The sequence below is a fragment of the Vulpes vulpes genome, chromosome 1 (assembly GCF_048418805.1).
Source record: "Vulpes vulpes isolate BD-2025 chromosome 1, VulVul3, whole genome shotgun sequence".
NCBI lineage: Eukaryota > Metazoa > Chordata > Mammalia > Carnivora > Canidae > Vulpes > Vulpes vulpes.
The window spans coordinates 39,269,063-39,291,917 of NC_132780.1; the positions used below are offsets into that span (position 1 = coordinate 39,269,063).

At 41.1% G+C, this 22,855-nt stretch overlaps 1 protein-coding gene across 3 annotated transcripts in view; it reads left to right on the plus strand.

The window, feature by feature from the left end:
• The window catches only part of PCSK5 (proprotein convertase subtilisin/kexin type 5), a 449,210-nt gene that overhangs the window by 189,324 nt on the left and 237,031 nt on the right, over positions 1-22,855 (plus strand). For all 3 annotated transcript variants that reach the window (XM_026001533.2, XM_072762655.1, XM_026001535.2), the window contains exons 8-9: positions 5,317-5,529; positions 15,815-15,915. In XM_026001533.2, the coding sequence (XP_025857318.2) occupies positions 5,317-5,529; positions 15,815-15,915 (314 nt within the window). The remainder of the gene's footprint in view (positions 1-5,316; positions 5,530-15,814; positions 15,916-22,855) is intronic.

The following is a 22,855-nucleotide window of genomic DNA, read 5'->3' on the forward strand; positions in this document are numbered from 1 at the left end:
CTTACATATTACTTAGCATTACTCAGTTTTCTAATCTGTAAAATACATATCTTACTTGCTGGTGTTACCCTAAATCAACTCAGCACAGTGTCCAGCCACTTTTTTTTTGTGAATTTCAGGAGTCTCTAGTCACTTATGCATGCCCCTTTAAGAATATTTTCTAGGCGATATGGGAAAGAAAGTAATATTAAAATATCAAAACCTAACTGCATTGGCTAAAGAATTATCACACCATTTTAAAGAAAGAAATTTGGTTCCACCAAACCTCAAAACCTAGCCTCAGGTGTAAGATTTAATTGGTAATGCAGCATAAGGTAGCCTTTTCTCACCTCTGGAACCACAAGAAAATCCAGTTCCTTTCTTGCCTTTAGTTATACAATTATGGGGTATTATAAGTTGATTTTTGTAAGGCATACATGAAAAGAAACACATGTACAATTAAGTACACAATGGAAAAAAATAGCATTTGGTCAGATGGATTTTCTATGGATTTCACAAAATGTTTTGCCTTGAGTTTACCAACTTTTAACTTAGCACCCAATTTAATTGGAAGATTTTTTTTTCTTTTTTCATCCAAAGCCATATTTAAATAACCAGTTGCAATCACAATACTTAACCAAACTAGAAAATATCATTCCATACACTTTGGGAGATATGTGCCTCAAGAGTCTTTTTTCTTTATTCTACTCTGCCCACCTTCCCTTCTCCCTACAGCTCACATTAAGATTCAGTTCTGAAATTACCCTGAATTTTGGAGAAATGTCCAGATTTTCTTTTACCACATATGTTTTGATTTTTCTGAATATTGCACACTAATGGGAATCTGCTGTGCATCTGTAGTAAATAAATCTTTGAATTGTTAATTGTTTCAGATTAACCCCATAGATCTTTAGCATAGATCTTTATTGTATTTTTAACACACAAATTAGTTTATTTCTGGGACTTTAATCATAAACTATACACACATGCATAAAGGTCAGAATGCCTGGTGGATAGTGTGGCGGCAGCATCTATATATTATTCTCTCGCCTCCATGGGGGGCAGGCCACCCTTTGTCTCCCCCTTTACCCTTGTATTAGTCAGCTCAGGCTGCCATAATATCGGACTGAGTTGCTTAATAGCAGAAATGTATTTTCTCAAAATCTGGAGGCTGGAAGTCCGGAAGTCCATGATCAAGGTGCCAGCAGGGTTGGGTTCTGGTGATGCCCCACTCCTCAGCTTAAGAAACTGCCACCTTCTTGCTGTATCTTCACTGTATTTAATACAGTCACATTGAGAGTTAAAGTGTCACCATAAGAGTTTAAGGGGAGGGGACATGACATACCTTAAGAACAATTCCAGGTGTCTCCTAAGAGATTCTCCAGATCCCTTCTCCCCTTCTTTCCACAAGCAACATGCTCAGGGATACTGATCCCCCTGGGATCTCAGGTCCTCTGTCTTCTGGGAGAGAGATGGGAGAGAAAGAGACTGAGGTCTTAGTACATGTTCCCCTGGCCCCTTGGGTTGGTATGTCCCCTGATTATTTCTCAACTTCTGCTAGCCTGTTTTCGGTTCCAATGACCCCCACACCCCAGCTTCCTTCCATCCTAAGGGGGTTGGGTGGTTATCAGTCTCATACTGTCTGTCCTTTGAAGTTTCCTTCACCATGGCCAGCTGTAAAATAATTCCCTCAAATTATGTTTGATAGAAGGATGTCACCTCTATCTGGAAGGACATTTCCAAGACAGTGCAATCCACTGTTCTTTCAACCCAGTGGATCTCCAAAGGACTCCATGATAATGTTATAGTTCCTTTACAGTGGTGTCTTCTCTGGATGCTGCCATGATAGAATGATCTGTGCTCCTACTTCTGAGGATTCCTGGTCAGGTTGGGATTTCTAGGTGGAATTTTGCATCTGAAACCTACTTCCTTCTCCCTGAGAATGCTCAGGACTATGCATGCTTTCTTTCTTTCTCATTTTAATCGTGACATCAGGTCTGGAGAGAACTTGGAAGCTGGTCTGCTCTTAGATTCTAAGACCAAACTTCAATGAAGACACTGGAGCTTTAGCTAAAAATAGTACAGCAATCACCAGCCTTCTCTTTGCCCCCCCCCCCCTAAAGACTATTGATAAGGGTTAAGGGCATAGGCTTTAGCTCCAGTTGGATTTCAAGCTCTGGCTCTGGTAGTCGTGAGCATTTCTGAGCTCCTGTTTACGCATCTGTAAAATGATGGTATAGACTTGAATTGTGCGAAATAATGTGTGTATGGTGCTTGACACATGACAAGTTTCTATAAATGTTAGTTTCTGCTGTTTTTCATACACAATGAATCTTTCGAGTGTAAAACCCTCTTAATCATAAAGTAAAAAATCTCTCTTAAGAATTGGCCCTGTGTTTTCCCTCTTAAGAGGGGAATAAATGTGTTTGTTTCTTTTTATAAAAATCATATATGGTCATAGAAGGATGGTATGAAAAAGAAAAAAGAAATCTTTTCTAATCTTACCAAGCAAAATAAGTTATGTTACATTGTCACTTTATGGTAACTTTAGTCATATAACTTTATACACATTAACTTCTTTCCATGCATACGCGTGCGTGCGCGCATACACACACACACACACACACAGGCCCACATACACACACACAGGCCCACATACGTTTTTTTTTTCTAAACTGCGACCGTATCATATCATTTTGTATCCTCCATTTATAATTACGTTGCAAACATAAAAATACCTTCTAAATACTTTAGCAAATACTCCTTTAAGGTCAAGTATGTTTTAAAGATCTTTTCACCAAATTTTGTACATAGGCACACAGCCCTAATTTTGTATAGGTATATGAATGTGATCGTGCCATACGTGCTTTTTCACAGTTTTATGGTTCTTAATCTATTATCTGTTACAGTGCCACTTAAACTAGGGGGGTTTTGTATTATATCATGTGTTCTGTTGACCTGTCAGGTAAAGCTCCAATGTGACCATGCTTTTTGCCAACGACACAGCCCTTCGGCATGTGATAGAGAGGGTACATGTTGGTGGTGAATTGGATGCTTCCTTCTCTGGCTATGATATTCTGTCTCTGAGGTGAGGCTATTTGAGTCAGTCACCAGAGTTTCTCAATCTGGCCATCCACACCAGAGTGAGGAATAATTCTTTCTAGATACTTACAAAGCATTGAACAAAATCCTTCATTTATGATGGCTTAGTGATTTTTGCATCATTCTGTACATTTCATGAATATTTTGGTGAGAAACTGAAGGATGGTAAACCAGACCCAGCTGTCTGGTGGCAGTAGCATCCAGAACTTTCTCTCCTTCTCTCTTCACGAATTTTTCCCATTCCTGTGTGATCATATCGCATTTTTCCACATTGAAGGACAAAAAGAAATCTATGTTCAGGTCAAATTGTGTCATAAATATTCTGTTCCTTGAGGTTTCAAGGTCAGAGACAGTTTATCAAGGATATTTCAAATTCTTTGTCGTCTCTTTTTCCTTGGCTCTTTTACCAGAAATTCCAAGACAGCATCCCAAATACTTTCCCTCCACCTGAGACCAAAAAGCCTCGAAGCAAGAAAGAGGTTTAGCCGTCACCAGCTAGTGACTTTGGTTCTCACTCTTTAATTACCAAAGGATAGATTTGGCCTATGTGTCATTCAATGTGACTTCTAGTTTTAGAAAGGCACAATTTCTGAGGGATTCAGCTGTCACTATTCAGAGAAATACACTTCACTTTGGTGAACTTCTCTCTTTTCTTCTGAAGATTTTATCTTATGCAACCAAATAGTTATTATGCTTCAGTACATCTATGTTCTACTTTGCTTCTCCTCCTTAATTATTTTATGACCTCAGGAAACTCGGCGAGTGTATGCCAAGTTTTCACATAAAGAATGTAACCTTATCTCCTAGCATTGTAAGAAAAGTTTCATGGATCTGGTTGAAGAAGGTATCCACCATCAAATATGTTTGGAAAAAACATCAGATTGTTCCTCCCTTAGAATTTTGCATTGAGCAATCATTTATTAAGTTATCCAATAGGGGAACCTGTTTCATTTTGCTCAACTTAGAGTTTCCCAAGCATACTTAATTTTGAAATTCTTTTATTTCTGTAGCTTCCATTAACATCCTTCATAATTAGTGTCCATGCCATACATAGCAGAGACATAGCTCTGGAAGGCACATAATCCCTCATTTTGCTCCTCACCAATGAGGAGATCTAAGGATAAATTACATAAGGTCTCCACACCTCCTCTTGCTCATATGTCACCCGAGGAAGCATAAAAGCACCCATTTCACGTGGATAAAAAGTTCTATAATTATTATAGGTCTATAGTAATTATAGATAATACTATATAGTTGGAATATACTGATAATATTCCAACTCTGGGGTCTGGCCATGTGAGTTCAAATTTTGCCCTTCCATTTCCTAGCCATATGACCTTGGGAACGTTTCTAATTTCTGTAGCTCAAGTCTTCCTCTGTATAATGGGAACAAACCTTGTACCATTCTCAAGGGTAGTTGGAAGAGTTCAGTCTGATTCATGTAAAACAATTATAATTGTGCCTGGTCCCTGGTGGGTACTTGATGAATGTTAGCCCTATTATTGTCATCATTGGTGCTCTCATTACTTCTATGGCTATGACATGTGAAAGAGATTGTTTTAGGGTTTTTTTTTATTGGGACATAATTGACATATACTTTTATATTCATGTGTATAAAATAATGCTTTGATATTTGTATATATCGTGAAATGAGTACCACAGTGAGTCTAGTTTAACATCCCTCATGGAAAAAAAAATCCCTCATGAAGCATAGCATAGTTACATTTTTTTTCTAGTAATGAGAACTTTTAAGATGTATTAGCAACTTTCAAATAAACAATACAATATTATTGACTCTAGTCACTAGGCTATCTATACATTACATCCAGATTATTTTAGTTTCTAAGAACTACTCCTCTTGGGGAACCTAGGTGGCTGAGTCAGTTGAGCGACCAACTCTTGATTTCTGCTCAGGTCATGATTTCAGGGTCATGAGATAGAGCCCTGAGTCAGGCTCCACACTCAGCATGGAGTCTATTTAAGATTCTCTCCCTCTTCTTCTGCCTCTCCCTCCTGCTCACTCTTTCTTTCTCTCTCTAAATAAAAATAATATAATAAAAGCAACTCCTCTAACCTCAAAAAAAAAAAAAACCCAGCTTAAATCCTGCATATTACTAAAACAGCACCATACCCCTCCTACAAATATTTGATGTTCCCTGTTGATAGTGATCTGCTCTGCATCTGCAATCTATGATCTGTGTCTTCTATCATTTAACTTTTTCTGTTTCTGAACAGGGGCGGAGAGGCCTTGGCTCTGTTTTTGTCTGGGCCTCAGGAAACGGTGGAAGGAGCAAAGACCACTGTTCCTGTGATGGCTACACCAACAGCATCTACACCATCTCCATCAGCAGCACAGCCGAGAGTGGAAAGAAGCCTTGGTACTTGGAAGAGTGTTCATCCACGCTGGCCACCACATACAGCAGCGGAGAATCATATGATAAGAAAATAGTATGTAACATTTGAGTGTCTGTCGTGGTTTATTCATTTATCTTTCACTGTGACACACAGAGGAAGAACCATAAACTGATATGCACAAGTAATATGTGGAAATAGACGAGTAATAGATGGAAGTTAGCCAGTTGCTCAGTCCATGTATTTTTAAATGTCATTCTATTGCCAATTCATTGAAAAAGCTTGTCTGGATCAGTACATTCCAGCATTGGATGTGGTCTTAGACATGAATAAGCTTCAGTTCCTATGCGCCCTGCTCTCTGTGCAGACAGCAAACTGATGAAGAGTTCAGGTCGCAGGACCAGACTACGTGTGTTTTGTTTACTGTTGAACTATTTATTATAAGCTGGGTAACTTTAGACACATTACTTACTTTTTCTGTCTCAACATCCTTACCTGTAAAGTGTGAGCATTTAGGATTATATAGCTTGTAGAGTAATTAAAAAATAATGAAGAAGTGCTTTGCACACTACTTGACCCATCAAGGAAGGTCTGGCTTTTGGGATGCCCAGCCCTGTGCCTCTGATGCTAAATTCCAAACACTTTTGTGCTTTGCTCTTTTCTTGATCATAGTTTTATAAACTGTCACAGGCTGTCTTTCTCAAATGGAGCTAAGCTGCTTTGCTTGATACTTTTTAGTATTTAGCTAAGACCTTGCTCTCGAGTCTTAGAGACTCATGCAAATTTGGGTCACATCTGACATTTATGCAGCAGTGAAAATACAGGTGATAGAATATTACTCCCTTCATGTAATCCACATCCATTTGGTTCTTCTTGATTCCAGTTACTTTTTATTAGCTTCTTTAGTTACATTTTTTGTGTTGATTTAATTAGAAATTGCCTACCCGTATACATATCCCATCTGCCCCATCTTTTTCTAATTCCCCCCACAATAACTGGATTAAAAAAAAAACATGTTACATGAATCCAGCTTTAAGTACCTCCATCATTCATCAGTACACATAACTCTGTAATACAAAGTAAAATTTTACAAAGTAAAAAGTAAAAGGAAAAAAAATACAGAAATAACAAGTTTCACAGTTTCCTGGCTTTCATAATGGGAAAGTGATGTCCCATGATATTTTACCCTCGTTATGGCATTGTTGTAATTTAGGAGCACCCCTTCTGCTCTCAAATTTGCTTATCTCTCAGTACTCAGCATCACAGTCCACTAAAACTGAGTGGCATCTGTTAGTTCTGCACTGTAAAAATCCTGATGGAACTCTCTGGAATAAGAGTTCTCTTTCTGTACCTCTCAAGTCTGAAGGCAAACTGGCCATGGCTTCAAAGCAACTCTGCCCATTTACTCCTCTTTTTGCTTGTGGGATGGTTGCCATCGACAGGGTATTGGGAAGTTCCATAAATGCCTTTCTTACGAGAAATATATGATCCAGCAGGCAAAATCTCAAAAGAGATTTTTCCGGGTCCTGGATGGGAGAACACAGTGTGGAGAGAGGGACCTCAAAATCCTTAGGTGAGATTTACTCCCTAGACTTGACCTTCCTGGGCCCTCATCGTGCTCTGATGCTGTGGTACCTCCTGTGACACCTCCCGCCCCCCAGTGACAGGTGGCAACTTAGTATTCTCCCAGGGGAGGACAGAACAATCCATTCACTGGGTAGATCCAGTCATAGACTTCACTTTTTCCCTATTTGCTCTTTCTGATACCAGAACCTTTACTAACCCACTTTAGATATTTAACTCATACTTGTCTCTACCTTCTATTTGATCTCTGTCTCCTATTTTCACAGCAGCAATTTATTAGTAATTTTTCTCCTCCGGCTCTTAGAATCTCTTTATTTTTGCCTGAATCTCTAGATCACCATAAATGGGAGAGGAAATTTGGTAGCTGTTTCGGGGAACCTCACAGAGTCTGGGTTTGGGCATCTATAAAAGGCCAGTAGAATCCTCTCCAGCCTCATGGATTTTTGGTGGAGATGAGATGCTGGACATCTCATGAGGTCCTCATACCACACTGGTGCAAAGAGCCACTCAGGAGTGGTTGGTACTACTGTCCCTGAGGTCGGGGTGGCTTTCTGCATCCTGGGAGGCCAGGCCAGCCATCTTTCCAACTGTTGTAAAGAATTGGAACTCCTTGCACCTCCATATTTCCAACCTACAAAATACTGCAGTCTGTACCACCTATCCTATCAAGAAAGGCACTTTGATCGCGAGCATGTTAACAGTTGAACGTGAGTAGAGTTGGCAATGACATCAGCCTCTCATGGTCCAGCTGACCCCTTTTTCCATCTAGATGTCAGAATGACAGATAATCCTGTGTTATGTCTGGGACCTTTCCTTCACCAGGCTCTGAACCACATGCCCTTGGCCCCTCGGAGATGCCCGCTTCCTGTCCATGGCATTGTGATTGAGTGTTACAGGCATGGTGGTGTATGCCTCCCTTCGTTCTGGGGCTCTCCTCCCTTGGCCATTCATTTCCTTGTGCCATGTGCAGCTTCTTTGGGAGAGTACAGTTGTCATTTCTTATTTGGAGAGCACCTTTGTGATTTGAACCAGGCAGATGCTGAGGAAAGATATCTCTGCTTCTGGAAAAGCACTTCTGTTGAATAAATTTTACTTGTCCCCAACAGAATGTCTTTTCATGGTATGCAAACAGGAAAACCTTGCCCTGGGTTTCAAAACCAGCCAGATCTCTGTCTCTTGGTTTCCTGCCACTGCTATTAGTACAGCTGTGAACCTTGGTATTTCATTCATGCTTTAATAGATTCAGATCAGTGATGGCCTTGTATCTCTTTTCAGCAAATGAAGCACATCCAAAGTATCAAGATTGCTACAATAAGAAGCTCCCCTGTAAGCTAGATAGCAATCAGTTGAAATGACTGATATCCATGAAATCATATGATCAGATCATATGTTTTCATTAATAATATTGCATACATCCTATTCTATGTGGAATATGTCATACGTTCACAGTCCTCTTAGCAGGCCATAAATGTGGCCTTTTTTCATTCTTCTAATTAGTGCCAGGAACTGGACTGTGCTCATTAAATGCATGGTCTCATAGTATCCTCAGAACTCTACACAGGACAACTAGGTATTGTCCTCACTTTACAGATGAAGAAACTAATGCTTAAAAGGGTAAAAGAAACCTAAGCAGTAAGTGGTAGAGCCTGGATTTCCACCAAAGTCAGAATGGAGACTCAAGCCCATCTTATAACCAGTATGTGGTCATGCTCTGGATACTTTTCAAGGACATCCACTATGGAGGCTCTCTGAAAGAATGGTGCTGCTCTTACCTGTTTGGGGTTCTTTTCACAGTGATTAAAACAAAAAATGGGATCCCTGGGTGGCTCAGCGGTTTAGCACCTGCCTTTGGCCCAGGGCACGATCCTGGAGTCCCGGGATCGAGTCCTGCATCTGGCTCCTGGCATGGAGCCTGCTTCTCCCTCTGCCTTTGTCTCTGTCTGCCTCTCTCTCTCTCTATCATGAATAAATAAAAAACTAATCTTTTAAAAAATATATGTATATTTTATAAAAATATAGATTTATTTACATGTAATTTATATAAGAATATATGTTCTAAAATTCTATAAATATTCTATTTAGTGTATATACTAAAAGTGGATAAATTCTAAATATATAATAAATAATAAAATATAAATAAAATAATATAAATATATAATAATATATATATATTTTTTGAATATATAGGTGTCCATTATTTTTCACTACTTGGCAGATTTAATTTTCATGTCATAAGATTTCATAATCCCCTAAGACCATCAGTCCTCTTGCAGAAACCTAAAGCTCTTTGCCAGTCTGGATGGCTGGTTCCTGGGGCCCAGTGTCAGCACTGAGCTCCTCCGGGTTATGCCTTTTGTGTGATGTTCAAGCCAGGGTGCTCTGTGTGACAAATGTCGTCTGTTAAGGCACTGTATCTCCAGATACCACTTCATTTACGGGGGAAGATTTTCTTTCTCACCTCCCCTAAAATTGTGGCACTCCCCTCCCCTGCCCTCTTTGATCTTCTGCAGTTTTCTTTCTCCTGCCCTTAGAGCTGCTTAGTACATTACATGTTTGCTGACTGTTTTGCACACTAGATTGGAAATTATGTGAGGTTGAAGTCTTTGCCTTGTTCCTTCCCAGAGCCTGAGCTGAGGAAATATTCTGTACATAAATCACGCTCAGACACTGAGAGGGATGGGAACTTCACTAGTTGTTTATATAGCTCCAGGAAGACAGGGAGATGCTCTGTTTCTTTAAGAGAAACTCCTTCTTCTGGAAGGTGGGTGAAAAGCAAAGGGTATTTGACAATAAAATAATTTGACATCAGAAATTGCCCCATCACCTAGGAACCTGGCTAGGTGATAAAGCTGTACCTACAACCTTTCTTGGTGTCCAAGAGCATGAGAGATCTGTAACCCTCACTGCCTCCTGACATTTCTCCCCAGTTCTGTTTTTGGGAAATAAAGCTTCCCTCTCTTCCCCAGCCCCTCCCATCATTAAATTATCTCTTTCTTTGGGGACTCGTTCAACCTTTGCCCTTTTTCCTCTAGTAGTTTGTCTTGGAGATTGGAATATGGTGGTGATCGTATTCCTCCAGGGAGGGGTCTTGCGAGCCAAGGGTTGAGAATATATGCTCTGCTCAGCCCTCTCCTGACGTCATGTTATTTATTTGTGTTCAAAACAAACTTGCCGCCCGGGGTATCTCAGGCTTGGAACTGAGCGGCCATTTCCATGTAGAGGAATTCTCTTACTGCTTGCAGGGTTCCTAAGCAGCTACACATTTTCTTTCTTTTTTTTTTTTTTTTCCAGAAACATCCTGCTCCCCATCCCCCACCCCCAATCATTATTCAGGAGCAGCCACCATTTTGCACCAGGGCTGATTTCTATCATCTCTGTTTCTTCTTTTGATTTGAGATATATCATTATGTTTCAAACTGAAGACTAGCAAAGCCAGATGTCTTTAGTGTGTTTGGAAGTGGGACACATAGTCTCTTGAGAATGTTAAAAAAAAAAGAAAGTAAAGTTTGGTCCTGAAAAGTTCTGATTTCCGTCGTGGCCAGAAGGAGAAAGTGGATGCCCACTTGCTGACCTGAGCTAGATCTCAAGGGCAGTTCCGCCATCATGACCGCCATGGCCGGTGATGGTCCAGAATGGCCACCATGGCTCTCACGGATGGCTACCCTCTGTAACCCAGCTTTTTCTCTTGCTGCCACATCAGGATTTATGCTCCACCGCTTACCCAGCTCTTTAGTAGCTATGTGTCTTTAGGCAAGTTGGTCTCCCTGAGCCTCCATTTCCTGAATTAATAATGTATCTTGCACACAGAGTTCCTGTGGATTTAAATGTAGTTTCATACACATACATGAGCATACACATGTGTAAGCACCTGTTGCGTGTTGTCCCACTTGTTGCAAATGGTAGTAGTTTTTGAAGCAGTCCAGCTTGTGGTAGCAATGGCAGTGGTGAGGGATAGCTGTACTGTAGCCCCTGGATTTTACATATGCGTATACACACATAGTTTTTATAGGTGGCTTATAAGTTTATGTGTATGAGCTGACCAAGAAGCAACCTGGCAGTCTTTCCTAATGGTTGAGGGTGTTTAAAGTGTAGAGCAAAATGAGTATGACGGAGCTTGATACTAGTAATTCAACTTAGCCAATAAATATGCTTCTGCTCCATACCTAGTACCAAGCTAAACATGATGGAAATGCAAAAATGATATAAGATGGCATCCTCCTCTGGTGCTAGCAACCTCACATTTGTAAGCAAAACCTTACATTTGTACTTTGCATTTACAGATTCCTATACCAACACAGGACTGGGATTTTGTGTGGACTCGTGGGTCATGATTGACTTTTATACCAGACTTTGGTTGAACACAGAAAGCATTAATTGGTCCTCCATCCTGTTTTTATTTTGCTGTGCTTAATAAATCAGCTTCTTCTATTTTGTTCATTGACACATTGAAGATTTATTTTCTGCCTTTATCCCCCATTGCTGTGTTTGAAACAGCTTTTCTGGCACATTTCTAGTCCAAATCAAAATCCACACCAGAAACAAATTCAACCTAACAGACAGTAGAATCATTTCATGTTTTAAAAATATCTGTTCCATTGCTCTTTTAACAGATATGAGACAATATGGCACCTTCAAAATAAAAAAGAGATCATAAGATATCAGGGAGATAGAAACTCTTAACTGCAGGGTTGCTATTAAGATTTGTCACTCATGGCCAAAGTCAATCTGAGCTGAGGTGCCCTGGAGAATTTCCTCAACAGGCTGGAATAAAAGATCCAATCAGCCCAACTAATGAAATGTGAAATAGCAGGAAATAGGAGCTTAGGAGGAGAAAAACCCATGGTTCTACTCAGAGGGAGTGTGACTAGACCTGAGCCACGCCCACCCGTTCTCACCAAATAAAGATGACATCCCTAACATGGTGGAGTCCAAAAAACCATCTGCTACCCATCCTGAGACAGGCTGAACATCTAATTTGCTGATCAGGACAGCTTTGATCTGGCTTGAGGCCTGGTGTCATCTCCTGTTTCCTTCACTCTGATGGACAGAAAGGGTATTTTCCTGAGCAAATCTGAGAAGTTCTGCAGAAGGAAATTCTGTTTCTGATTTGGGTTGTGAACCAAGGGAATTTGGAGGGCGTAAGATGCGCCCTTAGGACTGAAGACCAAATTTTGAGACGTGCTTTAAAAGGGCTTTATTGTTCCGTTTTCACATGTAGAACCTCCAGACTCCCTGCTCCGTGACACAGGCCGACTGGTCCACGCAACTTTGCTTTTAAATTACGCTGTCAGATCTTGCATGCATGCGTCATGATTAATGGGGTTACCCCATGTGGTTCCAGTTTTCGGGACATCATTTTTCTTCAAGATTGCGTGCTCCTTGGTGGTCTTTGCCTTTTCATTCTAAAGATAGACCTAAAAACTTAAAAACTCCCTGATACTGTGGCTTCTCTTAATGATGAAAGCCCTGCCTCAGATCTTTCCGGTAATTTACACCTAAATATTTCCACCAGTGACAGTAACTTCCTCTTGAAATGACCCAGCTGGAATTTCACCCTTCAAGCAGGATGAGAGGGAGGGAGGCTATTTTTGTTTCTTTTCTCTCTGTTCCTTTTTCCCTTCTACTCTCCGTCACCTTCCTGCTCCACCCCCTTTCACTCTTTCACTACTCACGTTCCATTTAGATAAAATGATTGAAAAATAAATGAGAACCCCATGCCGATTGGGAATTCCCACAAGCTTGCCCGTATTAAAGAGCATTTAACATGTGGTTGGTGTTTGTATAGAAAAGTACAGAGCAGCTTTTTATTTAAACGTACAGCATATATGTCTCTACCTGGTGACTGTGTATGGATGAGGCATATTGCTGTTGCAGACCCGACATCATAAAGTTTTTATCACTCATGTTTGTGGTTGGCCGGAGGTAGTTATTTATTCGACTCAAAAACGTTACACGCGCTTGGGGTGTTTATTCTGGATTTGTTTCTCTGCATCGAAAGTGTCTGGTACAGCTGAAGAATAAGCAAAAGGAGCCAAGTGGGAAGACATCGTGAAAAATCTTGAATCCAGGCACAAGTCATTGAAAAAAAGAAAATTTGGCAAAGGAATGTGACCATGAGGGTGAGGTAAAATGAGAAGAATGCAGGCAGGGCCATCTCTCAACAACAGAGGATCTGGAGACTGGAAACAGGCTGCTTCTGGGGTGTTTATGCCTTGACTTAGGGACCAGGCCTTTGGAAAACAAGGCTACAAATCTACCCGCAATTTCAAATGAAGTAGGAGTATCTTTGCAATGATCCAGCAGTCCCACTTCTGGTTGTATATTCAAAAGAATCGAAAACAGGATTGAGAAGAGATCTTTGCATCCCCATGTTCCTTGCAGCAGCATTCACAACAGCCAAGGGATGGAAGCCACCCAAGTGTCTGCTGATGGATGGATGAAGATAGAAAATGCGGTAAATACATACAATGAAATATTATGCAGCCTGAAACGAAGGAAATCCTGCCGTATGCTCCGACAAAATGAGACTCAAGGACGTTATTCTAAGTGAAGTAAATCAGTCACACACACACAAAAGGGCAAATGCTATGCAATTACATTTATATGAGGTACTCAGAGTAGTTAAAGTTGTAGAAACAGAAAGTAGAATGGTATGCCCAAAGGCTGGGCAGAGGGGAGAATGGGGAGTCGTTTAATGGGTAGAGTTTTATTCACACAAGATAAAAAACGTTCTAGAGATCTATGGTACAGTGATGTGCATGTAGCTAACAATACTATACTGGACACTTAAATGTTAAAAGGGTAAATTTGTGTTGCGTGTTTTTTATCTCAACAACAACAACAAAAAAGAAATACCTTTCATAGTCAACAATTAAAAACCCAGAAAATTTCTTTTTTTTTTTTTAATTTTTATTTATTTATGATAGTCGCAGAGAGAGAGAGAGAGACAGAGGCAGAGACACAGGCAGAAGGAGAAGCAGGCTCCATGCACCGGGAGCCCGATGTGGGATTCGATCCCGGGTCTCCAGGATCGCGCCCTGGGCCAAAGGCAGGCGCCAAACCGCTGCGCCACCCAGGGATCCCAAAACCCAGAAAGTTTCTTATGTGCAAGTGGGTAGTGCTCTGTTTACCCAAACATCTTGCAAGCATCCAACATGGAGGTTCAGAAGATGGCGAGTTAATCAGGTCCATTAATCAAGAAGCCCCCTACCCTGCTTGCCAAACACACTGTCGGGGCTCTTGATCACCATTTGGTTATTCAAGAAAAGAGGGTAAGGCTTGCCTCCTGTCTCCCACCACCACGTCTTTATGGTTCTATATATTTTTGTTCATTCTGCCACTTGTGTACCAGGGACTATCTGGTGGATAGTCTGGTGACACTAAAAGTGTCAAAAGGACCAGAGAAAAGACAAAACTGATGGCCCTATGTGAAACTAGGCCAGCCAGCGTGTCAATCTAGAGTCACCCCAGATAATTAAAGAGTTCATTCAGACATCCTCATGGGACCCTGAGGAAACTTTTAGGGGCGGGCTTATTTCTGAAAATTTACACAACACTGTCTTCCTGGGAAGATCAGATTTCTTTCCAAATCAACCAATCTTGACACGCCTCTGGAAGGATACACCTCAGAACAGCAAGACTTTGTTTTCAGCCGCCTTTATCCCCCCACACCTTTCTGATGACCTTTCACCTCAGTTTTCCTGTCTGTAAAATAGGGACAATAAGCTTGTCTTCATGCCAAAGAAAGCTTAACTACTGTCTTCCAATAACTGCAAAGAAACCACCAGCTCCTCTCACAAGACTTGTGTGTTCCCAGCAGGAGCATCATCAGCCCCAAAGAGGCAAAAGCGGATGCTTTTTGGGGAGGATTTTTTTTTAAATCTTCAGTGTTTCACTGGTTTGCGAAATCTTATGTCAGAGTGTTTAATTTGTCTTGTTAAGGAGAATCTTGGTTTAACGTCTTTCTCCTGGGGTGGAATGATCATGAGAGAAAGGTTAATAGGCACAGCTCTTGCTAATGGGAATGTTATTCAGCCACAGCTGAAGTAAACTGGAATCAAACCAAGAGAAAAAAATGATCTAGTCCTCACATTCCAATTTCAAAAATGGGAGAAATGGTGAATCTCCTTCTGTAATATACCGGCAGGCACTCAGTGCTGTAATCTTCCATCAACCACACTGTCTTCAGGCTTGTTTTTAGTATTCACGTTAAATCTTTGAGGAGGTCTTGGTTCATCCATGCAACATTTCTATGGATGCTAAAAACCGGTGTTCTGTTTGGCAGAACACTTTGCTTCAACCTGTGGCTCTCCCAGTAGCTCAGTTCTGGGAGGGCAGGGGCCAGATCGTGTGCTTCTCTGCTACCAACGCCCAGCTCACTGTCTGGTTATCGGTTCATCATATCTGATTATTAAAAATGTTTGGGATAATGAAAGAACTTTAGTTTTAACTAGAGCTGGGTCTGGGGTGAAGCAAGCAAGGGATAAGGCGGGTGGGGGGCCGTAAAATTTAAAGTGACACTTGCGTAACCCGTCTGTTCCAAGCCAGAGACTCTCACCCTAGTCCTGACCCTGGTTTTTAACAGAAGTGGAGTCCGATTTCCAAATGCTCCTCTATTCAAAGTTGATTTACACAGGCAATTCTCTAGAAGTGATAGAGTCACAGGAGTACAAGAACAAGGAATTTAAAACAACTATTTCAACACCCCTCCATTCCACTTTGATGAGTGAATGTCTTTCTACTAGCATCTGACTCACATTGACCCCAGAATCCTGAATTTTCCATTTCTGTCTTCTAGATTACTACGGATCTGAGGCAGCGCTGCACGGACAACCACACCGGGACATCGGCCTCAGCCCCCATGGCTGCGGGCATCATCGCACTGGCCCTGGAAGCCAAGTAAGCCTTTATCTCCCTATGTCTCCGCTGGCGACAACCCCTCATCTCAAGGACAACTTACCCACTCCCTACTATAGGATCCCTAGCACAAGAGCCCAGAGTAGAACCTTCTAAATCCCACCTTTAAAACGCCAAAGATTAGGGTTCTAAAACGGTTGTTTTCCCTATATTAAGAAAAAAAAACACTTTTTTTTTTTTGGTTTTTATATCCTTAAAAAATCAAACTGTGTAATTACTTTATTATGGAGTCATAGCGCAAGCATGCCAATTGGCTCCAACACTCTTGCCTTGTTGAGGTTTTTATTCTAGTCTGGGAATGTTCCTGGGAGTCTCAGAGCAGTTGGGGGCCCTTACCCTGCAGAACAGTGAGGCAGCTCAGATTCCATGATAATAGCGCTCCCTCTGGGGGACAGAATGTGTCAGGTCATAGGACCGAAGCACAGAGACAGGAACAACCCATCTACTACCTTCAGTCTTAGTCAACGTGGTCAAATTCTGTGTCGGAAAAGTTCCCTTTGAAAGGCCCCTTAGATTACGAGCGGTAGGTCTCACCTCTTCTTTCTGTAAACACCAGCAGATTTTGCTGTCTTCACTCTTTGAAATAACTGATCTTAATTCTTTCAAAACCTCATACAGATCTACACTCTCTTACCTTCAATTTCAAAATTATGAAACGTCCAGAAAACTGAAAGTTCTTTTTGCACATTTGACACACAAACTCATCTGATGGCAGAGCTTGTCCTGAACTGATTTGAGGCTATTCGCAGTCCTGATTGTGAAAATTCATACATCTTACTGCAGAAATATGAATGTGTTTGGTTATGAGGTGCTGGCTCAGACCCCTACTGGAAGTTGTATGTAATATATGCTGTGGATGTGGTATCTCAAAAAACTTTGAATTCCAAATGCGTCAAGTCCAAGGATTTTAGAAAGGGGGCTGTGGGTCTGCGCTCTGACACCCTCCTACAAGAGGATCATAAAAGCCACTGAAGTAATAACGTAAGTGTTTTTCCGAAAATAGCCTTCAACCCCTGCCTGGGGGGAGGAATGGAAAGCTACTCTGATTTAGTTGTACCCTGATGTGCAACAATAGCAGGTGACAGGAAAAGAATACCAGAGTCATGACGAGACTCAGGTGCTTTGATAAGAAAGGTCCTGACTCATCCATAGTACATTTACAGCCACCCCTCTTTGAGGCAGGGAGCCTGTGTTAGGGCGATCGGGCCTTAATGTCATATGGAAAGAGTAAATTGAAAGCCTTGGAGACAGAACAACACAGCTCTGGATGTGGGCTGCCTTAGTCTGTTCAGACTGCTGCAACAAAATACCACACATAGGGTAACTTATAAACAACAAACGTTTATTTCTCATTTTGCTGGAGGCTGGAAAGTCCAAAATCAAGGCACTAGAAGATCTGGTGTCTGGTGAAAGCCTGCTTCTGGGGTGGGTCCCAGGGCAGCAGGAAGAGGCAAGGCAAGGGAGCTATCTAGGATCTCTTAGCGGGCACTAATCCCTCTCATGAAGGCTCAACTTTCCTGATCAAATCACCCCCTAAAGGCCTCACATCCTGGTACCATCACATTGGACAGTAGGTTTCACGTATGAATTTCTTGAGGATAGAAGCATTCAGGACATAGCAGGTGTCCTCTCTCTTGCTGGCCTCTTGCCTAAGGATTGGAGCTGAGGAATATCCACTTCCCACAAGTATTTGTATTTCCTCCTTTAAAAAAAAAAAAGATTTTATTTCTTTATTCATGAGAGACACAGAGAAAGAGGCAGAGACATAGGCAGAGGGAGAATCAGGCTCGTAGGACTTAGTCCCAGGACTCCAAGATCTCAACCCGAGCCAAAGGCAGATGCTCAACCACTGAGACACCCACGTGCCCCCCGTATTTCTTCCTTTTTGATGAGGTTAAATATTAATCATTTCAGCGTATTATACCTCTTAAATTGATAAACGCATATTATAGCTTTTAAAGAAGTAAACATTCAGCATATTATATCCTTTAATGTAACAGAGAATAGGGCGGCCTGTGTGGCTCAGTGATTTAATGCCATCTTCAGCCCAGGGCGTGATCCTGGAGACCTAGGATCGAGTACAACGTCGGGCTCCCTGCATGGAGCCTGCTTCTCCCTCTACCTGTGTCTCTGCCTCTCTCTCTCTGTGTCTCTCATGAATAAATAAATAAAATCTTTAAAATAAAATAAAATAAAGTAGCAGAGAACTTGTGTTATACTTATCCTATTAAATTCTCACTTGACAACTTTTCCACTGGGCAGGTGTGACCCCAGAAGTCCATTAACTGTTTTTTTTCAGTTGGTCACTATTGATGGGATTTTTGAAAATATATTATCTTCATCCTGAAGTTTTGAGGTTTCTCTCAGGAATATTTTCCTGTGCACAAAATATTGAAGGGGAAAAGAAAAAGTCAGGAATTTTGCCTGCACCCCTCCCAAAAAACCAGTTATAATCTCAAACTTAGCATATATGATATTCAGTTCCTTGGGATATTAATATAACATGACTATATCAACAATTCTTTTGACCACTATTTAAGCTCAAATGGAAAATCACTATTTTTGTGCCCCAAACAGCCCACTCAGTTGGGCTGATAAATTCGCTTTAGGGCTGGGAACACCCTGAAAGGCTTTACCTGTTTTCTCTTTCTTTGCATTTTGAGCATTTTTAAAGACTAAACTGTGATGGGTGAAAGGAAGGTTGCAGGATATGCTCTGCCCGGAAGAATCCACTGTATGCTAAGATTTTAAGCAGTACAGTTTGATCATGGTACCAAAGTAGATGGTCAATAATCTGATAAAATAACACAGGATAAGCCTTGCCTCTTAACTCCATGGGCTTGTTCCACAGGCCAGTCTTTGCCTGTAAGAGAAGTTGGAGGTTAAGGAAAAAGATGGCTGAATATTAAAACAGTGGGTCAGATATTGATGATAATAAACCAGGGTCAATAAGCCGTGGGCCTCCCACATGAGTCAAATGTATCTGGAAGTAAGAAATTGTAGCAAGGAGCTCAAGTGACAGCAGGCCAAGGCTACAGTTTTGCAAGCGCTAAGTGTAAGCCTTGCAAATACACCCACTCACTCAGCAGCCCCCACTCCCCCGGGAGCTCGTCTTATACTAGTACTTCTCAGCAACACTTGGACCTTGGTATTTGGAGAATCAGCCTTTCGTCTCACAAGCTGAAAAGCCTGATCTCCAAGATACTCCCTTGTAAGGAGAGAGGAGAGAAAGGTACAAGAGAAGCAGACTTACACCCCAGGGGCACTGCCACTACGCATCCCCTGCTCAGGTCAGCGAGAAGGATGAGGCCTAGTGGGGGGGGCGGGGAAGAGCTGCCTGCAGGGGCTTTAGTCCCCATGTGTGGGCACGACCCAACTATCCATGCCCTAGAGGGAGGAATTCCCATTTCTCCTAATGATGCCTGATTATGGTGTCCACTCAAGGGAGGCTCCCACCTCCTGAGCTGCTCACAGCCCAATTTCTTTGCATCCCCAGGTGCTTGGCTGCATCAGTAGAACAGTACACTCTCCTCTTGAGCTACTTCAACAATTGGCCTCTCTGCCATCCTGATTCTTCTCGCTCCCCTATGCTCCGAGCTTTTCCCCCAAACGAACAAAAAACAAAACAAAACACCTTCTTAGGAATCTAAAAGAAAAGAAAACAAAAACAGATACAAAACATAGAAACAGATAAGCTTAAAGGGTGCAGATCTCTTATCCGAGCTCCACAAAAGCTTGGTAATAAGTTAACTCTGCTGTGACAGCTCACAGGACACACACACACCCACTCCGAAGGCCATCCTTTTTCCCCACAAGTGTGTAAGAACATATGTTGTGACAGATTCCAGAGTAGTGCACCCCAGATACTCATGTAAAAGTATATTATACCCAAGATTGAAAAGGTTCTGGGTGCCTCTAAAAATCTACCACCTTTCCTGCTCTTCCTGGGTTTGAGCCTCTTCTCTCCAGCTGCCTCTGGCAGTCTGGTTGCAAACTTTGCCTTTTTAGTAAATAAGGCCATTTCCTTCTGCTCCCAGACCTGTTTCCTGGGCATGGAAAGCCATACATTTCTTAGCCTTCTAAAAACTGTAAGCAATTTCAGAATAAGAAAATATTGTCATCATAAGAGAGAGGGAAGAAAACTTTTGTGTTGGGATGCTTTCGTCATGTATATATTAGTTTAGAGGTTTATATTATTTCGATTATTGGGGTTTTGTGTATTTGAAAGGAATTTTTGGGTTTTTCAGCTGAGTGAAGAGGGAATTTTTATAATCAGTGATTACGAGTGAGCTAATTTTCATTTGGGCCATTGCTGTTTAAAGTGATGTCTTTTGGCATGGCATAACTCAGAGAGTTCTAGTAAAATGAGTGTCCTTAAATGAAGAATGTAGTGAAATATGACTAACAGTTTTAGATAAGCAGCCTGGAACACTAGGTCACATGTATAAAGAGCTTGTATTGGACCTTGTATTTTGACACTAGTATATATTTAGCTAGTACATCTTGATGCTAGTGTGTGTGTGTATGGCTAGTACTCTAGCCCCCTGGGAAGAGAAAAGACAGTTGCTAGCAAATGATGTTTCCTGTAAAATGGTTTATAAAATAAAGATGGAAATAACTGATGTCCATACAAATATATTGTTCAGATTCTTTTTTTTAAAAGACTTAATTATTTATTTGAGAGTAAGAGAAAGCATAAGATGGGGGTAGAAGAGGCAGAGGGACAAGCAGACTCCCCACTGAGCAGGAAGCCAACTCAGGGCTGGACCCCAGGACCCTGGGATCATGACCTGAGCTGAAGGCAGATGCTTGACCACCTGAACCATCCAGGTGCCCCTACTATTCAGTTTCTTAAACTATGTTTTACTGAAAGTTTCCCTGACCTGAGTCTATAACTATTAGCAAAGAGAAGCTAGTTTAGTGGTGTCTTTTATGTGCTCAATTACCAGCATTAACTCAGAACATTCAAAATTTAAGTTTACTAAAGAAACCTTTTGGCCTTAAGTTGTAAATGGCCTCTCATTGGAAATTTGAGTGATATATGTTTAGCAACCAAGAAATGTTACACAGTAAATGATGAGTAAAAGGGACTGAGTCAGGTAGAAACTTCTAAAGTCCTAGATAAAGGACTTTGACAAGGAGAGTACTGACACAAAAGCATCTTCCACAAATCCTTGTTTTAAGTGACCTCAGAGTGTTTTCCTCAAATCTCATATCTCAGGGGCCTCAGGGATACCTTCCTTTGAGAACATCTAATATATCTGAACCTAACTTCTGGAAATAAGTAAATTGGGGTGACAGCTTTCATTCTGTGTTGGAAATATACCTGCTCCTTCTGTATACTAGCTAGCTAGCTAGCTCCATGGGTATACATATACACACATCTCTAAGTAGGCTCATTTACTTTCTTCTTATTACCTATCTGTTCTCCCCTATTTCAAATGTCCTGTTGGAACATAACATATATTCGTATTTGTAGAACACAGGTTATAGAATGTATGTGGAAAGAATATGGTACTAGGTAACTTAGTTAATTTACTGTTGTACTACAGATATTTTTATTTGTATTCTCTTCCAAATGAGTCTTAAACTCCTTGAGACTAAGGATTATACCTTGCAGTCTTTATTTATATACATATAACAAATATCTAATACATGGTTTAAAAAAGTTAAAGCTTTATGCTAGATGCTAAGTGAATTAAGCAGGACGTAATTCGATTATTGGTAAAACATGTCACTTGCCTTCAAAGGGAGGCAAATGTACACTGACATATATGCACAAATTATTTAAGAAAGCCAGTGACATCATTTTGGGGCAAAGGGTTTCAGAGTGTGGAGGATTTGGATGAAAATAGAAATGGCCAGCCTCCATGATCCAACTTGGAACATTGGTGCCATGACACTTTTCTAATCTCCATGACATCTAAGCACAGCCTTTTGCAAAAGGTCATTTCCAAACAAACATTAAATCAGTCCATCTAGTCCAACCTTCTTCTTTTCTGTACCAGGAGAATAAAATGAACAGAATTGCTCAATTTCATATATTCATTATTTTTATCTTTCAGTTACTCTAGTTGGTGTTAATTAGTGACTTCTCCTCACACTACCTCAACTCATCTCTTACCCAATTGACTTATCATTCCTTAGAACTGGGCTTAGTGTGGGTAAAAAGAAGACATGATGTTATTCCCTCCCTTAGCTTCCAAGAGAAGCCCCTCTACCTCTGATCTTTAGTGGAAGGGATAATATGAGACATGGAAAGGTTAAAGACATGTTGAGCCACAAGAAGATCCATACCATATGCTGTTGATTTCAGGAAAATCATCCTGAAAATTCTTTTCTCAGGAAATTAAACTTACCATCTGCATTTCTTTTAAACCTACAAAGTCCATCTATAGAAATGTTATGCAGGGAACGCCTGGGTGGCTCAGCAGTTGAGTGTCTGCCTTCGGCTCAGGGTATGATCCTAGAGTCGTGGGATCGAGTCCCACATGGGGCATCTTGCAAGGAGCCTGCTTCTCCCTCTGCCCGTGTCTCTGCCTCTCTCTCTGTCTCTCTCTGTATCTCTCATGAATAAATAAATAAATCTTTTTAAAAAAAATGTTAATGCAGTTCCCACAGATCAACCACTGTATGCTTTGGCTCTACCTTTCATTACAATTTCTGTCTTCTGTATGTTTCCGGTGCAGGAAAAATAGGAGGAAATGCCTCAAGTATTTGAGATTCAATTCTTGTGAGAATTAATACCTATGACAGTTGAGATGGTGCCTGGAGTTTTTAATAAGCTGAGTTGAAGTCACTGATTGAGGGGCTCCAAAGTTCTAGAAGTGACCCGTCTCACAAAGAGACCACATAAGAAGGACTCGATAGACATAAACATTTCTAAATATTGGGGTTAGCATCTTAGGCCTTATATCTTGTA